Here is a 27013-nt window from a genome sequence, read left to right on the forward strand (position 1 = left end):
GATCACGCCTTCACGTGTACCGCAGGCTGACCGCCACACGATCACGCCTTCACGTGTACCGCAGGCTGACCGCCACACGATCACGCCTCAACGTGTACCACGGGCTGACCGCCACACGATCACGCCTTCACGTGTACCGCGGACTGACCGCCACACGACCCCCTCCCCAAAGACTTCAGGGGCGACCCCCCCCGGAACCCACGCCCCGCTCCCCCCACTCTCCTCCTCATCATTTCATTCTTTCATTCAATAAAACCTTTAAACCTTCCACAATGGTGTGTTTCTTCCAACTAGTGAATTGTACTGTATCTTCTCTAGTCCACCTTATGGAGTGCAGAGATTGGATGAACATTCTCAATGAATGTAAGGCTCGGTTCTGTCCTTCACATCCGTTTTCTGTGGTTTCTTCACTCACTGTAACATAGACAATTTACAATTTAGGCATTTAGCAGACGCTCTTAATCCAGAGCGATTTACAATAAGCAAAAAACTAAAAGCATGGCAATAGCCTACATCACATACTGTACATACATAGAAGAGGGAACAAGACATTTAGTCATGTAGCCAAAACTAATTTGCATGGAGAAAGGTCTGGGCCTACATTTTAATCTGTAATGTCGTTAAGAGATACCATGGGGCTGTTCTGTCAGCAAATAGAAGGTCAGACAAGCAGACGTCTATTGTAATGTTCATGTGTTCATTCATACACCTCAACAGCACTATTTCAACCAAGTGGATTTCCTAGTTCTTGTCAATAGAAAGTAGAACGTATGCGTTCGTTTTTTTTTTTACATATTTGAAAGTCATGACAAGCATTTATAGAAGTAGCAATATGATCACAAAATGTTAACTTGGTAACATGGACTCACTTTTTGGAGGAAGCCAGTCCATACTTCCTCCATATTTCTTCCTCAGTGGAAAAATGATGTATGTGTTCTCTCCAGCCTCTGCAACACAACATAAACAGTGGGTTTATTAAAGGACCACTTTTCATTTCTTAATATAATATAATTGGTCTCATTAATGCTCATGATAAAATACCACAATCTTTTTCTACTCGGTCTCATACGAGGGTTGTGGTCAGTTCAGAAACTATGCTAAATCTACCCATAATCGTAATAAAATAATTTGCGATGATTGATTTTACATAACATAACACACACCACGGAACCATGTGGCATTGGAGGGTTTGGGGAGTTATTTAAGGTGGTCCACTCATGTGAGAGACAGTTCCGTGTGCATCATATATGCAGTATTAATACTGCCACCATCTGGTGGAGTCAGGTTTAGGTCATAAGGGCCTACCCCTGATCTAGAGAGACAAGGTTTTTCAATAATCCAATTTCTCACCAAGTTGGGTCTTTTCAGTGATGACATCATCCTGCTTCTTCATCTTCGTCACGTAATATTTCTGCTTCACCTTTCCTGTAATTGTCATGTCTAAAAAATGGATGAATAAAACATATTTCAGCTTAATGATGAAATTAAGTTTCTCCTCCTAAAAAAAATATATATATATATATATATATATATATATATATATATATTTATTTTTTAATGGAAAGGGCATGTGGGGGGTGGTGGTGGGAGGGATGTGGTGTGGGGGACCAATACTAGCTTATGTGGGGGCCAATAAGGGCTTGTGGGGGGGGGGAAACAAGGGCTTATTTGGGGGGCAGATAAGGGCTTGTGGGGGGGGCAATAAGGGCTTGTGTGGGGGGGCAATAAGGGATTATGTGGGGGCCAAAAAGGGCTTGTGTGTGGGGGGGGGGGGGGCAATAAGGGCTTATGTGGGGGCCAATAAGGGCTTGTGTGGGGGGCAAATACGGGCTTGTGTGGGGAGGCAATAAGGGCTTATGTGGGGGCCAATAAGGGCTTGTGTGGGGAACCAATAAGGGCTTGTGTGGGGGGCAAATAAGTGCCATTGGCCCTTCAAGACGAACATTTGACAAGTAATGATAAATTCCACTATCATAATGAATTCTCTTTTAATCTGCCATCAGTCAGTTTTAGTTTCAGACTAATATTGCTTATTTTACTGTCCAATGCATAGACTGTAAAAAATATGGACAAAGCGTTCCCCGGGTCTAACATGAAAGTAAAATGAAGCCTGTCAGTCCTTGAATTGTAAGTCGCCATCTTTCTAGATCCGTTTGGGCCCAGCTGAGCCATTGGCTGGCCCAGACAACGAGGCGGGTCCAATGACATGAAATAGCACAAGGGAAGGACTCCACAAAAAGACCACCCCCAAAAATCAGCGTGCTACGCGTGCCTACACATGTGCCCTTTTCTGGAGTTTGAGCCCCTGCCCCCCCAGTGCTCTCTGCACGGACCTGGACGTTATACATACACTCTATAGTAAGGAGGATTATCACAACAAAATAAAAAAGAAGTGATATTTGAATTAAAGGTAGAGTCAGTGATTTCACTTAATTCAAATATCACTTATTTTTTTGTTTTGTTGTGTTGTGATAATCCTCTCTACTATAGAGTGTGCTGACCATATAAGGAGTTCCTCCCTGTCCCCAGTTAACCCCTGGGTGTCAAAAAAACCTTAGGTTTCGTTTTTGTTCTCTATCCTGATTGGATGAAAGCTTGTGTCCCAAGGCAAAAACGAAACCTAAGGGTTTTTGACTGAAATCACTGACACCCCCTTTAAGTGAAATCACTGAATATACATTTAACCACTTACTTCAAGCATACATTTCAGCCATTCGAAAATAGCCGACCTACAAGCTCACAATGCTTCGCGATGCGATGGATTGTGAGCTTGTATATCTGCTATTCTGAAATGATTTCTAGAGATTCAAAAGATTGTTATAGATTTGAAAACTTGAAATGAGACATTGTGTGATTTGTTCTTTCAACTTGTACTTGTACTTTTACTCAAGTACATTTTGAATTCTGGACTTTTACTTTAACAGAGTATGTCTACATTGCAGTATTGATACTTTTACTTAATAAAACATGCGAGTACTTTAAGTTTACACCACTGTTGACTGTTGACTCACGTTTTTCCTTTGTTTTGCCAATGGGTTCCCAGATTGGTATCTGAACAAAGTGGATGTGCAAAGAAAATAGATTATCTTACCTTTGACATATTAGTTAACAAGCGTTGGTTGAAATCAAAACAGACCTTCATGCTAAAGGTAATTGAGGACAACGATGCTCCGATGTGTGCTTTTCTTTCCATTCAGTCAAATCCACCATACTGTCTTATCTGCAGTAGTCAACTCTGTCTGTAGTCAAAGCCTGCCCTCCCCGCCTGGCCCCAGTGAGTGAATAGTACTATACTTAAGTTTAAATTTAAAATGTGTTGTTGACTCTGGGCTCCTCCCCCCTAGCCTGGTTAACCACTGAAAAGTTGGTGGGGGAGTGCTGCTCTGTCTCTATTGTCCATGCAATCTGTTATAGGAACTCAGTCAGTAAAGAGAAGAGACTATAAATTGAGACACAATTCAGAGTTTCAAAGAATGAGTGATTATTATTGAGGTACCATCAACAGGAGAACACAGACTTATGTATCCACAGTTGAAATATATTTGGAAACCCAGAGCCATGTGTCACACAGAGGAGAGGAGAACACTATAGTTATACAGACATAAGTCCAGCTAGCCCCTCACTAGGAGGCAAAGGGACAACAAACTTATTACAACAGGGGGTAATTATCTCACAAAACAGCATGACCTACCCCAGGCTTAACTGATTAAGAAAAGGTTAAGAAACACTGCAAACACAGTTGGCTTAGGGCTCTTTAAAGTTCAACCTCAAATTCCTTGACACTTATGCACTGCAGCTTGTCTGGAAAATCGACATTCCGCCTCTAAGGAAGAGTTGTCTGTCTGTCTGTCTGTCTCCGTCCCAATAATCCGACATTACTAATCCTACCTCAAACTAACCGCACACGGAAGCCACAGGTGAGTCTTAACCGGCAGTATGACGTATGACCCCCCGTCTGTGTCTGTCTCTCTCTCGCTGCCTCAATTAAATTAATTTCTTATTAACTTTCCCGCACAACATTACCCACTTCCTCCTGGGGAATCCTGAGGTGTTCCAAGGCCAGTGTGGAAATTGCTACTTTACTTTCACTTTCAGATTGACAGAATTTCTTGTAAATGGTCTGGTTCCCATTTCTTGTAAATGGTCTGGTTTCCATTTCTTGTAAATGGTCTGGTTCCCATTTCTTGTAAATGGTCTGGTTCCCAGAAATGCCACTGGATGACAATGAATAGGCTATATTTCAACGTATATTTCCAAATTTCTATACTTTTACTCCACTACATCTCAGAGACAAATATTGTAGTTTTACTCCAATCACTTTAAGCCTACTAGTTACTTTTTGTAGATTTTGTTACTGCCAAGCTGGAGACCGGGGTTCGATTCCAGCTCAGTGCACGAAACGTTACACATACATTAACCACTTTAGCCCTATATAAACGTTGGCCATTTGAGTTGTGAGCTTATAGATTTGCTATTTTCAAAAGATTAATAATGTTATACACTTGACTGAAACAGGATATTTTGCATAATGAATACCTTTACTTTGGTAGGCTACTCTAGGCTATATTTTGATGCCAATGCTTTTGTATTTTTACTTCAAGTATCTCTTGTTCACGAGGGAGGGGAGGACATAGAAGGAGATCAGCCGGAGAAAGAGAGCTGAGCCAGAAGGCAAAGCTCGAAATGAGTTCCCTCAGACGGGTGAGAGATAGGGCGAGAAGAAGTTCAGTCACGCGAGAGAGACTCGCAGTAGAACAGCTGCTTTTTCTCATGGAAAGGAGCCAGCTTAGGTGGTTTGTGCATCTAGTAAGGATGCCTTCCGAGCGTCTCCCTAGGGAGGTCCCCTGGAAGGAGACCCCCGAGCAGTCCAAGGAAATTGGGCGGGTGAGGGGGGGGGGGTTACCAAATCCCAATCTCAAAATGGCCTTGGAACGCCTCGGGATCAACGAGACAATTAAAGGGGAATTCCGGTCAAATGTCCGCTAAATCTTGTCCCCGTTAGTCTCAATATTTGCCATTGACAATGGACGGAGAAATGACGTCAGAATTCCGCCAAACATGACGTAAATAAAACATCAAAACATTAAACGCCATTGACATTGAAGGGAAAATTATGTAAATGAGCAAATCGGCTAACTAATCACATGTTGTTGGGAGCGCTTGGCCATACCTTATGTAGCAATGTCAAATGTCCGCTAGCATAGGTGTGATTTTTATTTATCTTGTGTGAACACAAACATTGGCTTGTGATTGGCTGATCGTCAATCAAATCATGGCTATCGGTGATCAGTGATCACTGTAACTGCTCCTAAACCATCTTCATCTGGTGCAGAAATAAGACAACGTCCCAAATGATATCACAAGGGCCTTTTATTTATCCCAAGCGACAACGTGAAAAACTGCAAAGAAATCACATAATATGTTTTAACCACAATTGTCCATATTGACAAATGAAATGTCCACATGTCACAAACACAAACAAATACACAATACAATGACAATATAACTTTTACAGAAACAAAACAAAACAACTGGGAACATACCGTATATGCGCCTTCTGCACAGACTTTTAGGAGTTCAGTTAAGTTCTTGTTCTTTTTTATATTATTTTCTTTCTTATCTTTTGTGGAGACTCTCTTCACCTCTGCTCTGTTTGTTCTGCCCAAACATGCCCAAACCCAACAGGTGATTGAAATGAGGTGATTAGCTGCTTAGGTGAGCCTAATTCAATCTGCCATGAAACAGATCACAAATGCAGAGCACAGTAGATGGCACTATCTCACCATACAAATACCAAAATATACAGTTTGTTGCCCAAAACAAAAATACAATTTACAATATGCATTTTCAGAAAAATAATCTAATTGAAATATTACAGCATACCAATAACTGGGACAGCTACAATCACCGATAGCCATGATTTGATTGGCTGAGCAAAGTACATATTGTAGATAAAAGTGAGCACAGATAAGTGAAGACGCCAAGAGTGATTGGGCGGAATGACATTTGTGATGATTTGATTGGCTGAGCACGGAATGTGATGATGTATACGGATAAGAGCTCCCCTCACTGCCTTATTGCTGCCTTTTGGCAGTTGGCATAATGGGGATAATTAAGTAAGTAAGTAAATAAGACAGACAGACAGTAATAGGTATTAGATATCAGATAGTATAGCAAAATTGTAGATCAGTTATATTGTCTAACACCAGCATACACAGTTTCTGTGTCTATATTGCTTCTCTGTGGTCTTGGTCGACTCTTCTTGCTGAGACTCACAGCAGCATAATGGAGGTTGTCTTCATCATGGTCCTTGAATTGGGGAAAAAAACACTCTTGTTAGTGAGGGGTGCTCTAAACTCTAAACAAACATTAAAATTCCATAGACTTGGCTGCCACATGACATCACGTTTGGTACACTAAACAAACATAATACTCCATAGACTTGGCTGCCACATGACATCACGTTTAGTACTCTAAACAAACATTAAAACTCCATAGACTAGGCTGCCATATGAAATAATATCCAAAAGCCAGACATTGGAGGGGATACTAAAACCAGTAAGACGCGCAAACGCGGGAAGCGAACGCAGCTGAGACCCTGCAGATCATGTCTGTCTGTCTGTCTGTGTGTCTGTCCCGCTGTTACTGTATATGTGGACCTGGCCCCTTTTGTGCCCATATATGGAGCTGAGTGATTGCTGATGCAACACACTCCATATTTGGACGTATAGCGGGACAGACAGACAGACACACACACAGACAGACACACAGACAGACAGACATGATCGGTCTCATAGTAAGTGCTCACTGCGTTCGCAAAAAGGACTTGATGATCAGAGACACAAGACCCTGGGCGAGGACGTTTGTGAACGTGGGAAAAATATATAAATAAATAAAACCTACCACTGCGTTTGTAGGACACATGGTGGAAGGACCTTAAAAGAAATACACATTAATAATAATAATAATAATAATGTTATGAACCTTCATATGCACTACACCACCAGTGTTACAATGCACCAAAATCTTAATGTTTTTGAGCTCACTTACCACTATGCCCACATGTTTCCCGTTTCAACTTGTAGATGATGGAAGACAAGACAATAACCAGGATGATGGAAATGACCAGGATGATGGAAATGACCAGTGCCACGCCCATGCCAATGTTCAGACCTCCAGCTCCACCTGAGGCCAAAGACTCAGCACAGTGGTAAGTACTAGCAGTGTGAACGGTACAGTTCAGAGTCACCGAATCTCCTGGCTTCTTATCTGGAGGATGCTGGACAATCGCTTGGATGCCGGAACCTTTTACATGGAGCATGCTGCCTTCTTTGAAAATAATTGTATTATACTCATCAATCCAACAGTAGTACATGGCAGAGTCTGACAGTTGCACATCCAGGATCTTGACATGTATTCCTTCTCCTGGGGCCACAGAAAAACGGGGATCTTTCATAAAAGCATCAGACAAAGTAGCGGTCCCTTTGTACCTGATCTGGGACGCTAACAGCTCGGGTGGTTTATCTCCAAGACTGTGCTTATACAGGTAGAAGCTTTTCTTGTCATTAAACTCTTGATCTCGATCAAAGCACTGCAAAGTCACGTTGCTTCCAACGACGCCCTCCTGCTGCACTGATAACGGAGCAAAATGAACTGGAAGCAGAAATATAGAACTGAATAAGAACATTATTTTAAGAATGGAGTGTGGTTGTAGGTAAACCAATTGTGGTGTTTTTTTACCTTCTCTCCATAGAAGTAGACATATTAGATGCAGGATGATCGTTGATGTTGCCATCATCACCTTCAAGTTGGTATGTTGAGTGGAAACAGAGGCAGAGGAAGTGTAGCACCCAGGATTACATTAGATAATTGACACTGGCTGAAAGAATGTGCTGCAAAATTGTGGGATAAAATATATCTCACGACTGACATATTGAGCCTATGACACACAGAGTGGCTTCCCCCCAGTAGGCTACCTTCACATTCAGTAGATCCTGTGATTTTTTTTCGTGACCAGATGTAATTTCCTGGGGTTTATTAGGACTATAGTAAATAATAAAAAAATAAATCACCATAATATTTTGTAAAAAAAATACATATTTAGCCCCATACTCGAATGCCACCGCCCCCCTATCAAAAACAGCTAAAATCCCTAAAATGAAAGAAAGCAGCAATATACAAAGTAAAATAAATGGCATTACTCAGGACTTCATATACAGCTCCAACTCAACTTGTATAGACCTCCCTTCTGAGAGACACATCTCTCACGACTGACAGATAGGCTACTTGGTGTTTTTGTGACAGAGGGACTCCCTTTCTTGTCAGTGAGTGTTGCCCCCCCCATCCTGCAGACCAGTTTCCGTGCCCTCGTTTCCACCAGCGGAAACTATACTGTGACCACATCAGTTAAACTTTCAGATGAGCATGGGTTGAGCTTGAAAGGTGCCTAACATTTATGAGAACAACCACCATACATTGCGAGAGTGTGGTCTTCTAGCCAACACCAGCTCAGATCACTGTCCTCCACACTCTATCTAACAATCAGGTTCTTGAGCTCTAACGTGTTGCTGTTGTTAGCTGCTGTTGTTAGATGGTGTGCTTCTTATCCCTCCTGGCTCTGCCCTGGGTTTAGCCTCGCAGTGGCCAGACGCAAATCTGCCGGTGGCAACATTGCCTTTGCATTGTGATTAGTATGGACAAGCCATGCAGTCTACCCTGGGTTGGCTCCCAATCAATGTACTTGCCTCTAGTTTGTGTGCCTGCATGGTGCAGTGCCCTGCCAGAATCCTTGAAAGGTGCCTCAACATTTATGAGAACAATTAACAAAGTATTTAGATACTTGAAAGACTGCCTGTGATAATGACTATACTCTCCTGAATTTTGCAGGCATTGTATCTACCCGATACAATCATATATGAACACACCACACTCAATTGATGTTTACACATCCAAAACTGATCATATAAATGTTTGATCAATAATGTCCCTGTAAAGTATTTTTCTCACCTAAAAAACAAAAGAGTAGCCTATTACCGGTATAGCACCTTGAACTTGGCTGTATGTGCCCTCATTAAGAATTCCAGGATCTATAAATTATTAGTAGGCCTACAAGCCCTATCAGTTGGGAGTTGTATTGCACTCTGATACATTATAACTTTATGAGAAAATGGCCACCAATCGGATTCAAATGCTTTTTATTGAAATATGGGATGCACAGGTGCTAATTCCCGCCAGAATGTTAGAACGTTAGCTTTGTAAATGCAGCAAGGCGCTCAAAGCAGGTCCCTTGGCGCAGGTGAAGGACAAGCACCGCCGCCGTCACTAGGTCTCTATGTCGCTCTGCTGGGCTGTGGTCTGTCAATATAATGAGTCCCCCCCCGTCCACCGAAGCGCAATCTTAAAACGTTTTTCTTCTCTGAATTAAGGCTCAGATTGAGGTGTTTGAACAGATAGTGACGATGGACCCAAAAATTGGAGATACCCCTACCGGAGGTAGAACCAAACACAACATAGTTTTTCCTCATCTCTAAGGCCTCCCATACATAAATGGATTCTTGTGTAAAAATATTTTACTGCAAAAGTGGTGAAATTGTTATTCACCCCAAACTAAAAATAAAGCTTGCAGTCCGTCTGGGGGTTGAGGCACTTAAAGTCATGTAGATTCACAATGGAAGCTCTGAGAGGTTCAAAACTTGGCATACTTGAAGCCTTAGCCAGGACATACCTCTACATTCTAGAAAAGACTGAATGTCAATATCTGAATGTCAATATGAGATATAGTCATTTGAACACATACCTACAATAGGCGGAATTGTAAATCTATGTAGAATGTCTTCTTTACTTTGTAGTGACTCTGCAACACATATGAGGGCTTGTAGGAAAGGTGTGGTTCTACTGAATCCAGCAATATCAATTGTACAGGGAGAAATAAAACAGTTCCAACTCCTAATGAAATCTACAGTCTCACACAGATTAGATTAGTTTTGGCTTCACTTATCAAGGGTGGAAAAATAACAAATTCACTTGAGTATAAATCCCTACATTACAATGTATGAAATGTCTCAAACTTGAGAAATGAGAATGTGTGGTAAAAATGTATGCCGCTTCAACAATAGTACAGAGAAATATGCAAGCTTACAGTGGAACTACTAACTATTATTATGTTGCAGCACATGACCTGGATGTTCCATCATCAAGCTCAAATCTCAATATTATCCTCATAACAGCAAGTTATTCATGTCTGTAGTTATTTGGTTACAGCCATTTGGTTACAGTCAAGTTATACTACAGTATTTGGCTCCACCTGCATCTTATTGCCTACAGTATGTGTCTTTCTTCATAAACTGACAGGTAAAATCATTTCACATATTTTGGAATGTGAAAAGATGAGATGAACCTTGTAACAGAGCCAGCTACTGCCTGTCCAGTAATCTACACTGACAATAGCAGAACCCTGCCGAGACACTATTTCACCAGAATGGAAAATAGACTTAATTAGTATCACTTGTAATAATGTATAGCATAGTATAGTATATGTATAGTTTATATGTATAGTTTCATTATATAGATATTCCACTGTTACGTTCTTAGTTTACGTTTCATGATAAATAATAATAATGGATTTTATTTATAACGCACTTTACATTCGCAAGAATCTCAAAGTGCTACAGCAGTGAATAAAAGCAAAAGAAACAACACACCATTAAAAACATCTAAAAGAACAGGAACATTTAAAACGGGGCAAGGCTAAAAAGGAAAGTTTTGAGTCCTCTCTTAAAAGCGTCTACAGACTGTGGGGCTCTCAGGTGGGCGGGGAGAGCGTTCCACAGTTCGGTCACCGGGCTGCACATAAAAATGCTTTTTATGTGATGTATTCCCATGCTTTTTTGTTCTTGCTTAATGTAAATTGCGCTGGATTAAGAGCGTCTGCTAAATGCCTAAAATGTAATTGTAAATTGTTGGCAGTGTGCTTAAAGGACAACTTTAGTTTTTTTCAACCATGGTTCATGTTTTAGGTTGTTATTAGAGAAAGTAAAAGATGAGTGTTATTTTTTTTTTCATTTGCTGCTTTCTTTCTTTTTAGGGATTTTAGCTGTTTTTGACAGTGGGCGGGGGCATTCGAGCATGGGGCTAAATATTTTTTACAACATTTTATAGCGATTTTCTTTTTAATTATTTACTATAGTCCTAATAAACCCCAGGAAATTTAATCTGGCCACAAAATATCACGAGTTCTACTGAATGTGTCAAACTGACATATTGAGCCTATGACACACAGAGTGGCTTCCCCCCAGTAGGCTACCTTCACATTCAGTAGATCCTGTGATTTCTTTTGTGACCAGATGTAATTTCCTGGGGTTTATTAGGACTATAGTAAATAATAAAAAAATAAATCACCATAATATTTTGTAAAAAAAATACATATTTAGCCCCATACTCGAATGCCACCGCCCCCCTATCAAAAACAGCTAAAATCCCTAAAATGAAAGAAAGCAGCAAATGAAAAAAAATAACTCATCTTTTACTTTCTCTAATAACAACCTTGGTTGAAAATAACTGAAGTTGTCCTTTAAAGGACAACTTTACTCAGAAAAGTTTACTGTACTGTTACACTGTACTGTACTGTACAAGTTCTCACTAACATTACAAAGATGCCCAGAACATCGAGATGAACCCGTTTAGTTCATGGCTGCTCCAACATTACAACATGGCAACATAAAACATTTAACGGAATGTCAAAATACAGGACCTTCTAGCTGTGAGGCGACAGCATGCACTACCGACTGTGTGTGGTTGACCTTAAAAAACAACTCGTCCCGACTCAACCCTTTGGTATGTTTTGGGTTTTACAGTACATGCCTACTCCACATGCACACGCATGAAGAGATGGTAAATGTTCTTATTTATATGGGTCTAAAAGCAGCAAACAGTCTTTAAGGGTAATCAACTTTTCACCAACATTCTTTATGATACATAGATATTTGCAAATTTTGCATGTCTGATTGAATTTAATATAATCCGTTATAAAAGGTAATCTATTACTATACTATCAGCTATAGGCTATACAATTATAGAAAATGTATCATTGAATTTCTGGTTCTACGTCTTAGTGGCGACCCATGATGGACTTCTTAGTGTTTCGCTCAGGTTTTAATAGCATTATATAACACTTTGGTCCAAAAAGTGCCCCCAAAAGGCCAAAACTGGATGCTAAAATAGCAAATACCTCAACTACATCTGCATATTTGCCTGGAGAGCTAATATATGCTGGGATGAAGGCAATCCACACTGCACAGAAGATCAACATGCTGAAAGTGATTAACTTGGCTTCATTGAAGTTGTCAGGAAGATTCCTTGCCATGAATGCTAGAACGAAGCTGAGGAGAGCCAGTAAACCAATATAACCGAGTAACACTGCAAAACCAACTGTTGATCCAACTTCACACTCATAGACTATTTTATCACCATGGTATTCTGTGTTTTTATGGGGAGTTGGTGAGGCAGACACAAGCCAGACTATGCAGATTATTGCCTGGATAGAAGTAAGAGCGAGAACTGTTCCTCTCTGATGCACAGCACCAAAAAACTTCATAATGCCTGCACCCCCAGGCTTGGAGGCCTTGAACGCAGCCAACACCACCATAGTCTTTACCAGGATACACGAGACACACAGCACAAAGCTGATCCCAAACACTGCATGCCTCAGCTGACAAGTCCAGAGCATGGGACGGCCAATGAACAGAAGGGAGCACAAGAAACATAGTTTTAGTGACAGCAAAAGTTGGAAGCTGAGTTCTGAGTTGTTGGCGCGTACCATGGGTGTGTCTCGATGATAGATGAAGATTCCCAGGACAATGGCACAGATAAGTGTTCCTAGCAATGAGATGGTTGTCAAGGAAATACCCAGGCCCTCGTGGTAGGAGAGGAACTCCATAATCTTAGGGACACAGTGGTCACGCTGGGGATTGGACCAGAAGTCTTCTGGACAACTGGTGCACTCTGTAGAGTCTAACAAAGAGGGCAAGGTTAAAGGGAGAGACAAGTATCAGCCTAAAGATAACCTACTGTATACAAGATGTAAACCAACCAGTCTCATTGCTGATCTCTCCCTCAGAACAAGCAATGCAGTCAAAGCAGCAGATAGGTTCCCCTTTCCTTCTGGTCACACGGGTTCCAGGGGAACAGCTCTCACTGCACACCGACCGAAGAGGCTATATGGAGCAAAGTGACAATGATCAGTTGCAGTCCAAACAATATTACACTCGCATATCATGGGCTACGTATTTTAGCCAGCCAAAGTGACCTTGTTTGTTTCAAAGTTCCAGAAGATTCCGTCTTCATCAAGGATGAGTTCTTCACCTGTGGAGGCAGACTTCTTGAACACGCCTACTTTGTGAACCTTTGCGCTTCCATCAGGAAGCCACGCCCAGTTCATGATATTGCAGATTGGTAAGGCATCACCAGTCTCATCAAATGATACTTGATCACCAAATGATGTAGTGAAGTCGACCTTTTCCAGGTAATGCACAAGCTAGAAATGGCCATGAACAAAATTATGAATAACGAATGACATTTAAAAAACCTACTGTGTACTGTATGATACACAATAATGACACTGACAGGGACTGTTTATGGATTAACTACATTGTTGCAGTATTTACAACACAATTTAAACGTGAACTATATTTTCCCAACCTTTCCCAACCTGCATATGGGAATGGGAACAGGACTTATGTGTCCCCTCCCCAAATCTCTCTCTCTCACACACACACACACACACACACACAGTATTTGTTATAGCCACCTGCCATGGCTGTACTGTCTGCAAAGTGGCACAGCTGTGCCCAGTGAAAGGCCCTCTTCCTGGCACACACTGCAACATGTCATGGAGGGCGTGGGCCAGAGCATACACAGCCTTGTACACATTATACTCTGCCCTGAGGTTAGACATATCAAAAAGGGTAGTTTCTGCTGTTCCTAGGTCCTCTTCTCCAGTGCACGCCCTTCCACCAGCATCCACCCATTCTGACGGTAGCGGTGCAAATTTACACTGAAACGTGTACTCCCAAAACTGCCTCACCTTAAGAAACAAAATGAATACTGAAACAGAAATGTAATGCCTTGTGAATATTTAAAAACAGAACTCGGATCAAAATCGCAGATTACATGCTCAATTTATCTTGCGGACAGCCGAACGCATCAGCGTTCAGCGTATATCCTCCATCCAAACAAGATTTATACGATGAACACTGTCAGCAAAGCAGGCAGAATCATCAAAGATCATTGTGATAATGCCAGCCGATGGTCGGGGGATCCAAGGAGTAGACAGGTCCACAAACGCGTTTCAGGCATTTTATTGACCTCCAAAAGTGTCTTTATACAGTGCAAATACAAAAATAAATAATAACTACTGGCCGAAACAACATTAACACTTAAGAAAATAACAAACGGTAACTGTTACAGGCTTAAATGCCTCCTGTGATGAGGCCCTGGCTCACAGTTCTAACCTGTTGCTCTTTCCTCAAGTGAGACTGAACTGCTTCCACCTGTAGCAATCCTGCTCTTAAACAGGTGGGGCAAACCATCCTCTAATCATGAGTAAGTGATCATTTACTCACCACACGGCTAACTAAAGCCTACGAGTAATCTTTCACACTACTATCTTTTAGAGGAATATACAAGACAACATAATACAATGAAAAATGCAACATAAAAGGAACAAACACCCCTCCTCCTCCACAGTACTTGGCAGTGGCACCCTCCAATCTAGAGTGCCAGCCCTGCAGAGGGGAGACAGGTGACAAATAATGCAACCTCAGTGTCAATACAAATATAAACTGTATAAACATATTTAAACCTCTTGCAATCATTGTGTGGAATAATAACAATGTCATTTGTACAATATATATATAGGGCACGGGCTGCCCCGTGACAATCATAGTCATTGTTTTAGATGATTCTACATAAAAAAGTGGCTCCACAGTCACAGTGGCAGTTGAATGCTTAGAGTTTCTTCCCCAGGACAATCAGACACTTGAACAAACTAGCCAAAGTAAAGCAAGTTGAGAAACACTAATGACCACATATTCAACACATATTCAGGATGAATCCGTGCCAAACTAACTTTTTTTCCCCTACTCGCACGTACCTGTGCACAAGATGTAACAATATAGATTATCACCACCGTTGAAATTAAACAAAAGACTCACTAGCATATTGTCATGGTTGTTGTCAAGGTCATTTTGAGGACGTATTTTCAACAAGAAGTCCTTGAGGCCTGGTATCTCTCCGCGGCGGAATGTAATTCCCAGGCTGCCTCTCACATAGACCATGTAGTGAGGGGTCAGGAGTGTTGCCTCCTCCATGAAGCTCACGTCAGCTATCCACTGCAGACCGGTCACCTTCTGCTTGACCACCTGTTGATTGTAGTGGTGGAAGTAAAGGTGTCCATACCACTAATGTAGAGATACTGTTGCAAATAAAAGTCCGGTATACAAAAGTATTCACATTAAATATACTCATTTTGCAGAACATTTCATTTCACAATTTTCCAAAATGTATACAAATGCTTACATTTTCACAATGCGTGAGCTTGTAGATCGGCTATTTACAAATAGCCTAAGTACGCATAGGGCTGAAGTGGTTAATGTAAGTTTTGTAATAATAACCAAAATCTACAAAGTAACTATAGCAACTAAAGTTGTCAAATAATTGTAGTGGAGTTGCCTCTGAGATATGGTGGAGTAGAATTGAAAATTGGAAACACCCAAGTAATGTACAAATTCCTCAAAAGTGTAGTTTAAGTATAACTTACTTTACACTACTGGTTGGTGTAAAAGTATTGATTGTAATCAACAACAACAATAATAATCATAATAACATAATCAGTAAACTATCAAATGCAATCGATAAAAAAGAACACTATACCATTTAATTTCTGCAATAATCTAGTTTTGTAACTTTTCACTTCAAAATAACTATATAATTTTGAGTTTCCTAAATTAACCCAACCTCATCCAAGAGTTTAATCAGACGCATCCCATATACAAATACAGCGACCACACGAGCTGTGGACTTCTTCATCACAGAGACAATCCTCTGGACTTTAGCTGGGTCACTGCCCCAGGGAAAAAGCTCCACGTACGCCAGGCAACCCCAACCAGATCGGGCCAGCTCAGACTGGAACATTTGAGCTGCATCGTGGCCATAGGCATCATCCATAAACAGCAATCCTGCCCAGGTCCACCCGAACCGTCTCATAATCTGGAGCATAGCTCGCACCTGATAGGATGAAGAATGGAGGGAAAAGTGCTTAATTTCCACTGTACCGAGTAGACTGAATGTAAACAGAGCTTCTACTTACATTTTACATTTTGTATACTATTTCAATAGTTTTGGGAAAGAATGTTGCTATTTGTCAATTTTCTATTTGTCTGAATATCTTTTGATGCTAGTACTACACAAAAGCAAATGAGAGGTGACATAATTATGCAATATCAATTACATTCACTAGAGGGAGGTATTTGTCAAGTGTGTGTATACTGTACTACTTGGAAGTTCACCTGGACAGCATTACTTATGGCTGTTCTAAAGAAGGAAGGGTACTGACTCCGGTCACTCAGACAGGAGCACATGGCATAGGCACTTATCTGAAAAAGACACAAAACATCTGTGTGTGTGTGTGTGTGTGTGTGTGTGTGTGTGTGTGTGTGTGTGTGTGTGTGTGTGTGTGTGTGTGTGTGTGTGTGTGTGTGTGTGTGTGTGTGTGTGTGTGTGTGTGTGCGTGCGTGCGTGCGTGCGTGTGTGTGTGTGTGTGTGTGTGTGTGTGTGTGTGTGTGTGTGAGCGTGTGCATACAGTATCATTTTAATATATGATTTGTACATTTTCTGGTTTTCACACAAAAATATAACAGCTACATTATAGCCCCTTCAATGTTTATGTATGTTTTTTTAATGTATGTTTAGAGCACTTTTAACAAACAAAATTATTATTTTAATGTCTGTTTAGAGTAGCCTACTTTTAAGTAACAGAGTAGTAGCCAAGTCTATGGACTGTTTGTTAATAGTGCACTAAAACGTGACGCCATAATATTTGTTTACAGACGTTTTTTGTTTTTTTATGGTGAAAACAAAAAGTATAGTGACGCATCTCTCCTGCAAACAAAGCATGTGAGTGGAGTGAGGACTGACGAGGCTGTTCTCATGCTCCACTTAACCTCCGCTCAAGATAATTGACATTTCCCTTAGACCTGGCCCACTCACTGCTCCAGTCCAAACACATTCATTAATACATTCACACCCTATTGACTGCACCTTGGACACATGCCATCTAAGAGATTGTACTTTTACCCTACCCCACACACACACACACACACACACACACACACACACACACACACACACACACACACACACACACACACACACACACACACACACACACAGCAGTCTGACTCAGATTTAGATTCTGAAGGGCCTTATATAATTCTTACTCTCGGATCCAGGGTGAATCGAACCGCACGCACAATGCTTTGCACTCTGACCTTATGAAAACCTACAATAAAATATGTGCCTGCTCCGCTCACAAGCTCTGCCTGCAAGTAAATAATATGTTCTATGCATACTACAGTATGTAGATAATTTAATCATATTATATTTGCAAACAACCAAATGTCATCATCATTAGGTGATGGCAAAAGGGGGTTCAAAAGTTATCAACTTACCAGGGGGACTCTGTACAAACCTAATATACTAGTGATGGCAATAGACTGTGCTGACCCACTGTCACCCACAATTCCGAGCACAGGAGGAGAGCCGACACAGTTCTCATCCAATTGAATCTGTTCCTCTCTCCCACTGAGCAATGACAACGCTGCACGGAATGCAACGCCGAGCGTGTAACAGGTATCATAGAGAATATACCCCAGAGTCACGTTGGGTAGCAGGCTGGGGTCTCTGTTGATCTCTGTAACGGCAAAAGCCATGGTCTGGGCCCATCTGAACTCGTCAATGTCGAAACTAACACACAAAATGCCAAATGTATCTTTGTAGAAATAATAATCATATATGGTACCATAGGATTAGTTGATGGTACCGTACCATGCATCAAAAAGGGTCCCCGTTCTCTTGCCCGCTATTGAATTTCAGAATTTGTGATACTCACTTATGGCAAATGGGGTGCTGTTGCTCGGAGGTGAAAGACAAATCCCCTCCGCTCTCAGAGTGCAGTGATGAAGACAGGTGGATATCGAACACGGCACCCAGAACCAAGTCCCCAGGCTTGTAAACTCTGTTGAGATTAAACGGTGCCTTTAATTCACAAGAAGAGAAAGCTGAGGAAGACAAAGGAGAAAAGGAAGAGAACAATATCAAGTACAAGTGCAGGTATGAAAGCAGGTGTATGTCTACAGAAGCCATCATGACTGTCCTGTGTCCTCTGTCTAACACCACTCCGCCTTCTCTGAATGCATTGTCCAGTTGTTATTACGTTTTATACCCAGTGCTGTGCCATCCCCTGTGCCACATTATGGCACTAGGCCTACGTAATCAAGCAATAATAATCAGAGGCAGAAGTAGAGGCAGGACTTAACATACAATAACAATATTTTCATATGAAAATAGTGTAATGTCACTCATGAAATGAATTATGGTTTTTAGAAAATTAATATATATAAAGCTGCAAGCACAAAAACATCTCTGAAATTATCTTTTACTATAGTTATTATCATGCCAAAATATATTGCAGTTTTGAAGGCCCAAAGATACTGAAAATGGGTTAGAATGGCGCATCATATGATCAAGTCCAGTCTCACAAAAAAGCATCTTGGAATCATGAGCTAAAAGGAAGCTAAAAGGAAGTCAGTCCTTTTGATTTTGCAAAAATGCACACGGGTTGTTCTTTCACCACTGTCCTTTCTGGGAGGATAATCAGATCCACCTTTACTTGCTCAGTAAGAGTAATGAAAATCACACCTGTGTGAAGTGAGGGGCACTCTTATCATCGTACATCATCTCATTCCGGCCAGTCATATTTTGTATCCTCACCTTCGTCATCAATGTTTGTGTTACGCAATGGTTTCACAAACACTTAAAATTGTACATTCATTGTCAATGGCATTTAATTGTGTTAGGACAAAATTTGGGATATACACACCAAAAGCTGGACATAGGAAGGGCTATCGCCCCTAAAACATTATCAAATGGGTCAAATGACATGGTTATGGTGAAGTGCTCAATGTTTCACCGATGTACCCAAACAGGAAGTGCTTTGTAACTTGGCTTGAGTTGCAGTCATAGCGACTTCAGTACCCCCTTTCCCTGATTCAACTTCAACTTTCAGCGCTGGCAAAAAACGGAAACGATTTGCCAACGCGTCAAGTTGCAGCCGCGTGCTAGCCTAATTTCCATCCACCAGCTGTTTAAAAACCCAGAAGAGACGCCTGGACTAGGTGCTTACTTGTCGCCTGTTGATGCATATGTGGCCGCGCCTTCTGAGTGGCAGCTTGCCATGCCTCCGCCATATTGGAGTTCAATACGATTACATGTTGCTCGAATAGAGCGCCAAAGTCCTGACGTCACTCGCTCATCCCCTGGTTTGCGGAAGTTTCTCTCTATAGAGAATACATCTTAAAAACCGTCCCATAAGAATTGTGGTACAAAAATAAACTGTCACAGTGATATAGTCGGGAGGTGTCTCTGTATCGTGTACGACAATCAGCCACTTATGTTTGATACTGTCTGTTTCTAAAGAAAATGTAACTAATTCGGCAGCAGTAACATTAGCGTTTTCTCGCAGTCAGTTGATTCCCCAGTTAAAAAAAGGGTTAGCGACCCTAAACTTAAACTGAGGTTAGGGGATTTACATGGCCAGTTTAAACTGATATGAGGTTAGAACCGTTAGGGGACCCATAGGGCAGGAGCCTATCTCCTGTTTCTGTAGGGTGAGGGAGCTTGATGTACAAGTACACCCCCTGGACATGACTCTAGTTGCCTAGTATGTCGCAGGGACTTACCCCCAATGAAACCCTTGATGCTGAGTGTCAAGCAGGGAGGCACTGGATCCCATTTTTATCCCAGTCTTTGGTATGACCCGGCCGGGGATTGAACCCCGACCTCCCAGTCTCAGGGCTGACACTCTAACCACAAGGCCACTGAGCTGGTCTTACATGGCTGGTTTAAACTGATATGAGGTTAGGGGACTTACATGCAGTAGGTAGGTAAGCTAATATCTTTTTTTAATAATAATATAAGTTCACAGCCATTCAAGAGAGGATGAGAGAGAAAGAAAAAGTACAATATATTTTACAATAGAAGCACTTTTTTAGAGACTTAGAGACGTTTTTGTTACCATTTCAGCATAACCTTTGACTGTACTATGTGCATCTATGTGTGATCGTAGTGGAGATGAATATTCAGTGACTACTTAAAATGAAATGAAATTAAGTTTTCAAATATTAACCTGCCTATTTTGGATGTTTTTGCAAGCGGGACATGGGGGCTCAATTTGTTATTTAAAACTTCATGGATGACAAAATCCACTGAGAAACGCCTTCCACGCACCACAGTCTTTTCGTGTAGGACTTGGTATTTTTAACTTTGATATTCCCTCTGAATGAAAAGTGCAATACAAAAATAAAATACATAATTAAAAAATACAGAGAGCGTGTTTCCATTGTGGTCCTTTGAGTGAAAATTGCTTACGCCGAAAATTGCTTATGTGTCAACAGCAGCCTATACCCAGGTGGGTAGGACAAGCTATGTGTGTTTACCACTGACTGGCTCAGAGCTGATGAACATGTGTCAACAGCAGCCTATACCCAGGTGGGTAGGACAAGCTATGTGTGTTTACCACTGACTGGCTCAGAGCTGATGAACATGTGTCAACAGCAGCCTATACCCAGGTGGGTAGGACAAGCTATAGTGTTTACCACTGACTGGCTCAGAGCTGATGAAATGCTGGCGCAACAGGTGCGATGATGGAAGATAATTAATTTCCACATAATGAGGGGAACATCTGGCCTTGTGGTTAGAATGTAGAAATGGGCAGTGGTGGAAAGTAACTAAGTGCATTTACTCAAATACTGTACTACTGAGGAATTTGTACTTTACTTGGGTATTTCCAATGCTGCTTTGGGGGGGGGGGGCGTCTAGAGTTTGAATGGACAGGTGGGCCTGTTGAGAACTCTAGTTTTCGCCGGCTTTCCCCAGTATTTGGGGCAGGCCCATCTAGAGTTTGAAATTTGAATGGACAGGTATAAGTCAAAAGGTATACATCGAAGAGTGAGGATGGATGGGGAAGGATCAACATATGGATTGCATATATGGATATCTAAGGGTTTGAGGTCAGCTGTACATTAGGGATCTCCATATATGGGCTTAACTGCAACAGCAGGTCCAATTTACCATGACATCTCCACATCTCTGTCTCACTGAGACATGGCTTGATCAATCTATCACAGATTCTGAAATTGAACTTGACAATTTTACTGTAGTAATAAAAGACAGAAATAGGAATGGTGGGGGGGGGGGGGGGGGGGGGTATGTATTTTTATTAGATCCGATATAAGTTTTAATCTTAGAACAGATCTCAATGATGACCTCATTGAAGCAGTATGGGTCAACATTCCACTCCCTAAAACGAAGCCAATTTTATTGGGAGTGTGTTATAGACAAAAGGGGACTTTTATCACCGACTTGAAGACCTGTGTGCTAAATGCAGTTTATTTCGGGGGAAGCAATCTTGACTGGAGATCTAAATTGTTGACGTTTCCAACTCTAATCATCCTATGTTTAAATTTAACATTTTCTGCATTAAACTAGATTTAAATCAAGTAATAAAGGAGCCTACTGGTATACTGTAACTCCCTCGTCCCAAACCACTTTGACTTGGTGTTGGTATCAGATAAAAACTAAATATCCAATAGTGGTGTTATCGACTATGGCCTCAGTGATCACTTCATTATCTTCTGCACACGGAAGGTTGAGAGATCTGTATTCGATTGCCATAACACAGTGAAGATCAGATCTCTTAAGAATTATAATAGCGATGTCTGTAAAGTCAAATTGATTGGTCTCATGTTTTTAAATGCACATCTGTAGATAAAGCGTGGTGCAGTTTTAAAACGGTATTTTTGTCAGTGGTGGACAAAATTGCCCCAGTTAAGGTACAGCAGTCCCTGTGAAAGCACGAACAGCCCCATGGATCAATGCTGAAATCTTTATACTAAGTGAATGCAAAAACCATTGAAACTTTCAAAAGTATAAACCTCTCCTATATGGATGTATGTAACTCTCTGACAGAAAAAGCTCCATTGAATTCAATTAAATTGAATTGAATTGAGACTGCGAGAGAAAGAGAGAGAGAGAGAGAGAGAGAGAGAGAGAGAGAGAGAGAGAGAGAGAGAGAGAGAGAGAAGAATAGTAGTGATATCTGAAACAACAACACACACACAACAGGGAAAAAAAACAAGACCACTTAACAGCGTACAGATAAAAACATGTCATGTTGTCACAATTTGTCAAATAAATGGAATGTACAGGAAGACAGCACCGGTGAATGTACAGCAACAAGCAGGAGCAATGTAGGGAAAGTGCATAATAGTTGACCACTGATCCTGCGACGTGTTTGACAGTCTCACAACGTCTAGCACAGTCCTATTGTACAGACAGGGGTCTTCAACATGGACACCATGTAGCCCAGAGAGATGAAGCAGGGGCCCCCACTACATATTAATGTAAAAGGGGAAAAAAATAATTGTGTTGCAAATACAATCTTTTCATAGATAGCTACATAGACTTGTTTGACAGCACTATCATTAGTGTTGTGCAAATGAATGAGTTGTTTGTTTGTTTACACATTACCTTTTCTATTATTAATAATGTAGGATTCATGTTGTAACCTATTTTCAGACATTTAACCACTAAAACCCTCACCTCGATACTTAGTAAACTTGACCATTGGTTCTGTAGGCCTACTTGATGATTTGCTCTTTCCCTCTCTACTGCACCATTCTTCCGCATTGTGAGCTTGAAGATCTGCTATTTTCGGCTAACGTTCCACTCAGATGCTGAGTTCAATAGCAACCTCCCATAACAACTATAAACAGCAGAGAGAAAGTCCATATTATCACTAGCAATTTTACATTACATACAATGCCCATACACTACAAATGCAATGGCCATTTCTTGTTTTACAAAATGCATTTTAGTGCAACGTAGTTCTTAAAATATTAATATAGCTTTTCCCATGGTGAAAAACAAAATACAACTAGAGAAAGTCGCCCTCGCCTCCTGGTGGCGCTATAATAGGCCAATGTGAAAAGTGTGCCATTTATTTCTTACGCCTTGGATGGCAATTAGATGATTTGAGGCATTTAGTTCCAAAAATGTGTTTTGCAAACATCCACCTGTTGGTGGCACTATAACAAGCCAATGTGGGATATATTCCTCAGCCTAGTAGGAAAGTCTGTGAAATATTTCACGTAAATTGCACGCCGCGTTCATGATTTGAGGCTTTTTGTTCAAAACGGGCCAATCCTGCAAACTTTGAAAGCCAATGTTAGCCAATTAGGATGGAATTTGAAATATCGGATAGATCCGTCTTGAACACATGACTATAGAGTTACTGTGTGACGATTTGCGAGATTTTTGGACAAAAGTCGGCCTCCTGGTGGCGCTATAACAGGCCATTCTGGAAAATTCATCGTTGGCATCCAGGGAGTGCATGTGCAAAATTTGGCATTAACCGTAACAGACGGACGGACGGACGCACACACACACACACACACACACACACACACACACACACACACACACACCACTCACTTAAAGCCAGGTGCCAGGCAGAGACAGCAACAATAGAACAAAAAGTAAGATCTGCACACTGAGTAATGCTCCAAAGCTTAAAGAAAAACCTTTATTAAGGTTCCTTACACCATAATGGACAATTCTTGTTAAGCTTTTGGTGTGCAGACCTTACATTTTGTTCTAAGTTCACATGTATCAATGTTGAATGAAAGAAAAGGCCCAACTAGACGTTAATGTTGGTCAGCGGGCCCCTACTGCAGTATGTATGCAGTACGTATGGGATAATAGGAGCCCATTCATTGGGCCCCTACTGCAGTATGTATGCAGTACGTATGGGATAATAGGAGCCCATTCATTGGGCCCTACTGCAGTACGTATGCAGTACGTATGGGATAATAGGAGCCCATTCATTGGGCCCCTACTGCAGTACGTATGCAGTACGTATGGGATAATAGGAGCCCATTCATTGGGCCCCTACTGCAGTACGTATGCAGTACGTATGGGATAATAGGAGCCCATTCATTGGGCCCCTACTGCAGTATGTATGCAGTACGTATGGGATAATAGGAGCCCATTCATTGGGCCCCTACTGCAGTATGTATGCAGTACGTATGGGATAATAGGAGCCCATTCATTGGGCTAATAACGTGGGCATCGGGTCGGGTTCAAGTGGTTAATGAAAATTTAAATTTAAAAAAGGATCCTATCACAAAGATTTGGCGGCCGCCCTGTAGCAACTCGGAGGACCTTCCTAGGGGCCCCGGACGCCCTGTTGAAGACCCATTATATCAAAATATGATCACAGATCATCTGTACACACCAGAAACATAATTATATAGTATTACCAACCAAAATAACTTAAAACAAAAAAGCCATTAGAAACAAGGTTCTTTTAAATATACAACATAAGCAAGCTTTTTTTTTTTACGAAAAAAAGAGTATGTCCATTATTGTTCTCTCGTGATGGCTTGTCGATTCTGAGGTTGTCAAAGAAAAAACAACAATATTGACCAAAAGAATTCTAATGTCTATTTACACGTAACTCTCGTTACCATTCTGTTCTTGTAATGATGTGCCCGGGAAATCAAGCATGCTGCTTTGGCAAAGGAGATCATACCCACATTGCCCTATGCAGAACCCTGCAGCAAGAGTTCACAGAGCGGTGAAGTTCGTAGTCCCAAGACTCACAAACCAAGTTAGCATTTAGAACTTCCTGGTCCACCCTCTCTCTCTTAAAGTCTATGAGTCTTTTGAATGGCTTTTTCGTTAAAATGCCTGAAATAAGGTCTGTGGTTAACACAGGCTTAGTAAATACCTCACTTGTGAATTTTGAAAGATTTTATACGCCTTAAAAAGGTGGCTAAAGGACATGTCATTACACCAAACACAAGCACTTGTGGTGGTGATGTTCAATGACAATCTTGCGGAAGAAAACATGTTGTGAATTTCCATTTGAAGCAGAGCTCATTTTCGGCAATAATCCAAAATCCAATGCTTTTGTCCAAAGAACCAGAAATTGTTAAATTCCTACAGAAACAAGCAGGCGGCAAGCATTCGCTCTTGGAAGTGAAGCTAATACGGAAGTCATGAATACACTGCAGTTCTCGTTAATGGTCTATGAGCAGGGGTTCCAAGACATGTGGCATAGTTATAATCAGGATACCAAGGATTCAACAGTGATGTCATGCCACTGTTATGCAACATGGAAGTAGCACAGACTCAAAGGTAATTATTTCAATATTAATATATTCCATTGGGAGTCAATGGTGGCTTGACACACATTTATACTTGGTTTTATTACTTTAGTAAACCATTTCATAAAGACTTACTATGTTTTCAATCGCTAGTTTCAAGTTTTCTTCCCATGGCATGATATGTGTTTTTGTAAATTATGGTCCCATTCATTTTAAAATCGATGATAAAGCAGGGTCTTGTGATTGGGTTGTAGTGGTGAAGTGAAGACCCACCCTCGCTCGCTGCCCTTCCACAAAATAGCATTCTTTTCCAGTTGCTTTTTGGGTCCGGAACTTCCCAGATGGTGGATTTGAGTTTGCTGAAATAGAGGGTTCAAAACGAGTCTGTAGAAACCAGTGGGTGACGTCATGGCTGCCTTCATCCATATGTTTCTTTTTACAAGTCTATGTAAATAAGTCATCCCATGGACCACTTTACTGTCTCTCCTACATCTCCTTGAATCCTCTGTAGAGCAACTAAAGGACAAAAAAAATAGACTTTCTGAAGACCGTCCTGTCATGCATCAACGCCCTGCATCCCCTAGACTCTAGGCTGCTTTCTGGACCGCTGCTCTAACCACACAGCACCTCTAGGGCCTAGAGGTGCTGTGTGGTTAGAGCAGCGGTCCAGAAAGCAGCCCTGTCCTTTACAGTCTTTTGGCAGAGCAGGACTTGCAGCACTGCTGTCCGTAGAACTTGTGGTTGCACACGCCATGCTGAGGCACCAGGTGGCACCAGCTGAACTGGTCCACACACTGCTGCTCATCTGAAAGGTCCCACAGGAAGAAGAGAACACATTGCAATTCACAATTCATTTAGCAGACGCTCTTATCCAGGGTGACTGACTGTACAATATGTACAATATGACATACATTAAAAGCAGAGGCGGCGTAAACTAGGATCACAGGCAAACCAAGAACCTATCATCAGTCTAAACAATATACTATCAAGCGCTCCATTCCCATTGAAATGCATTGGCAGAATCCACCCTCATAGGCAGAATAAAAGTGTGACGTGACTGTGCCCTAACGTGTACATTGGGACACAGAAAAAAACAGGAAACCTGTGCATGTGGTTGTTTTTTACCTTTGCCTGCAGGTCCAGCAGGGACCTGTGCATGTGTTTGTCCAGGCCGAGGTGCCTGTCCTCGGCCCGGGGCAGGAACATGGGCTGGAGGTGGGCAGAAATGGGTGCTGCACGCCCTGGAGGTGAGGGGCCTCTGGTGGGGCAAGCAGCCTGCTGCGGGACGCCCCTGACGGAGACACTGGATGGTCCTGGTCTGGACGCCTCCACCACACGACACCGAGCACTGTGCATGTGAGAGAGCGTGGTGTGCGTATGAGAAACCACGCCCCCATTCATGTCTCTGTTATTTCATCCAAACCTGTATGCATATTGAGCCTGGATGCGATTTACTACTCTCACACGGGTGTCCCTATTTTGGGCATGTTAAGAACTGTTAAGAACATGGCTTT

The 27013-nt window shown here is 41.6% G+C and overlaps 3 protein-coding genes and 1 long non-coding RNA gene across 4 annotated transcripts in view; all 4 read right to left on the reverse strand.

Moving 5' to 3' along the window:
- Positions 1 to 266: 266 nt before the first annotated feature.
- On the reverse strand, positions 267 to 3319 carry LOC308311374. The gene is made up of 4 exons (XR_013963643.1): positions 3092 to 3319; positions 1351 to 1440; positions 870 to 947; positions 267 to 414 (listed from the first exon to the last, which is right to left on the reverse strand). It is a non-coding gene; the product is annotated as an uncharacterized lncRNA (long non-coding RNA).
- A 2145-nt stretch (positions 3320 to 5464) lies between these two features.
- Positions 5465 to 7900, reverse strand: LOC308314030 (uncharacterized protein). Its single transcript, XM_080761408.1, has 4 exons — positions 7741 to 7900; positions 7051 to 7653; positions 6904 to 6935; positions 5465 to 6309 (listed from the first exon to the last, which is right to left on the reverse strand). The coding sequence occupies exons 1-4, from the start codon at positions 7796 to 7798 to the stop codon at positions 6187 to 6189; spliced, it is 816 nt and encodes a 271-aa protein (XP_080617534.1). The 5' UTR covers positions 7799 to 7900; the 3' UTR covers positions 5465 to 6186.
- A 4206-nt stretch (positions 7901 to 12106) lies between these two features.
- On the reverse strand, positions 12107 to 19520 carry LOC308319706 (extracellular calcium-sensing receptor-like; the record flags this gene model as incomplete). The annotated part of the gene is made up of 9 exons (XM_080769858.1): positions 12107 to 13008; positions 13088 to 13211; positions 13304 to 13531; positions 13805 to 14080; positions 15324 to 15455; positions 16012 to 16281; positions 17724 to 18018; positions 18164 to 18332; positions 19457 to 19520. 9 exons carry the CDS (start codon positions 19518 to 19520, stop codon positions 12107 to 12109), a joined length of 2460 nt encoding a protein of 819 aa, XP_080625984.1.
- A 6657-nt stretch (positions 19521 to 26177) lies between these two features.
- The window catches only part of adamts18 (ADAM metallopeptidase with thrombospondin type 1 motif, 18), a 78235-nt gene continuing 77399 nt past the window's right edge, over positions 26178 to 27013 (reverse strand). Inside the window, exons 23-24 of the mRNA XM_080761574.1 lie at positions 26625 to 26847; positions 26178 to 26304 (exon numbers count right to left, since the gene is read on the reverse strand). Of these exons, the coding sequence (XP_080617700.1) occupies positions 26186 to 26304; positions 26625 to 26847 (342 nt within the window). The 3' untranslated portion in view covers positions 26178 to 26185. The remainder of the gene's footprint in view (positions 26305 to 26624; positions 26848 to 27013) is intronic.

This window comes from Protomyctophum bolini (assembly GCF_963924005.1).
Source record: "Protomyctophum bolini genome assembly, chromosome: 1".
Classification (NCBI taxonomy): Eukaryota; Metazoa; Chordata; class Actinopteri; order Myctophiformes; family Myctophidae; genus Protomyctophum; species Protomyctophum bolini.

Bases quoted from the DNA above. Each gene is read 5' to 3' on its own strand.
- LOC308314030 (XM_080761408.1), bottom strand. From the start codon at position 7,798: ATGATGGCAACATCAACGATCATCCTGCATCTAATATGTCTACTTCTA. The intron at 7,654-7,740 runs GTAAAAAAACAC...TTCTGCTTCCAG, and splicing joins TCTACTTCTATGGAGAGAAG to TTCATTTTGCTCCGTTATCA. The intron at 6,936-7,050 runs GTAAGTGAGCTC...ATTTCTTTTAAG, and splicing joins GGAAACATGTGGGCATAGTG to GTCCTTCCACCATGTGTCCT.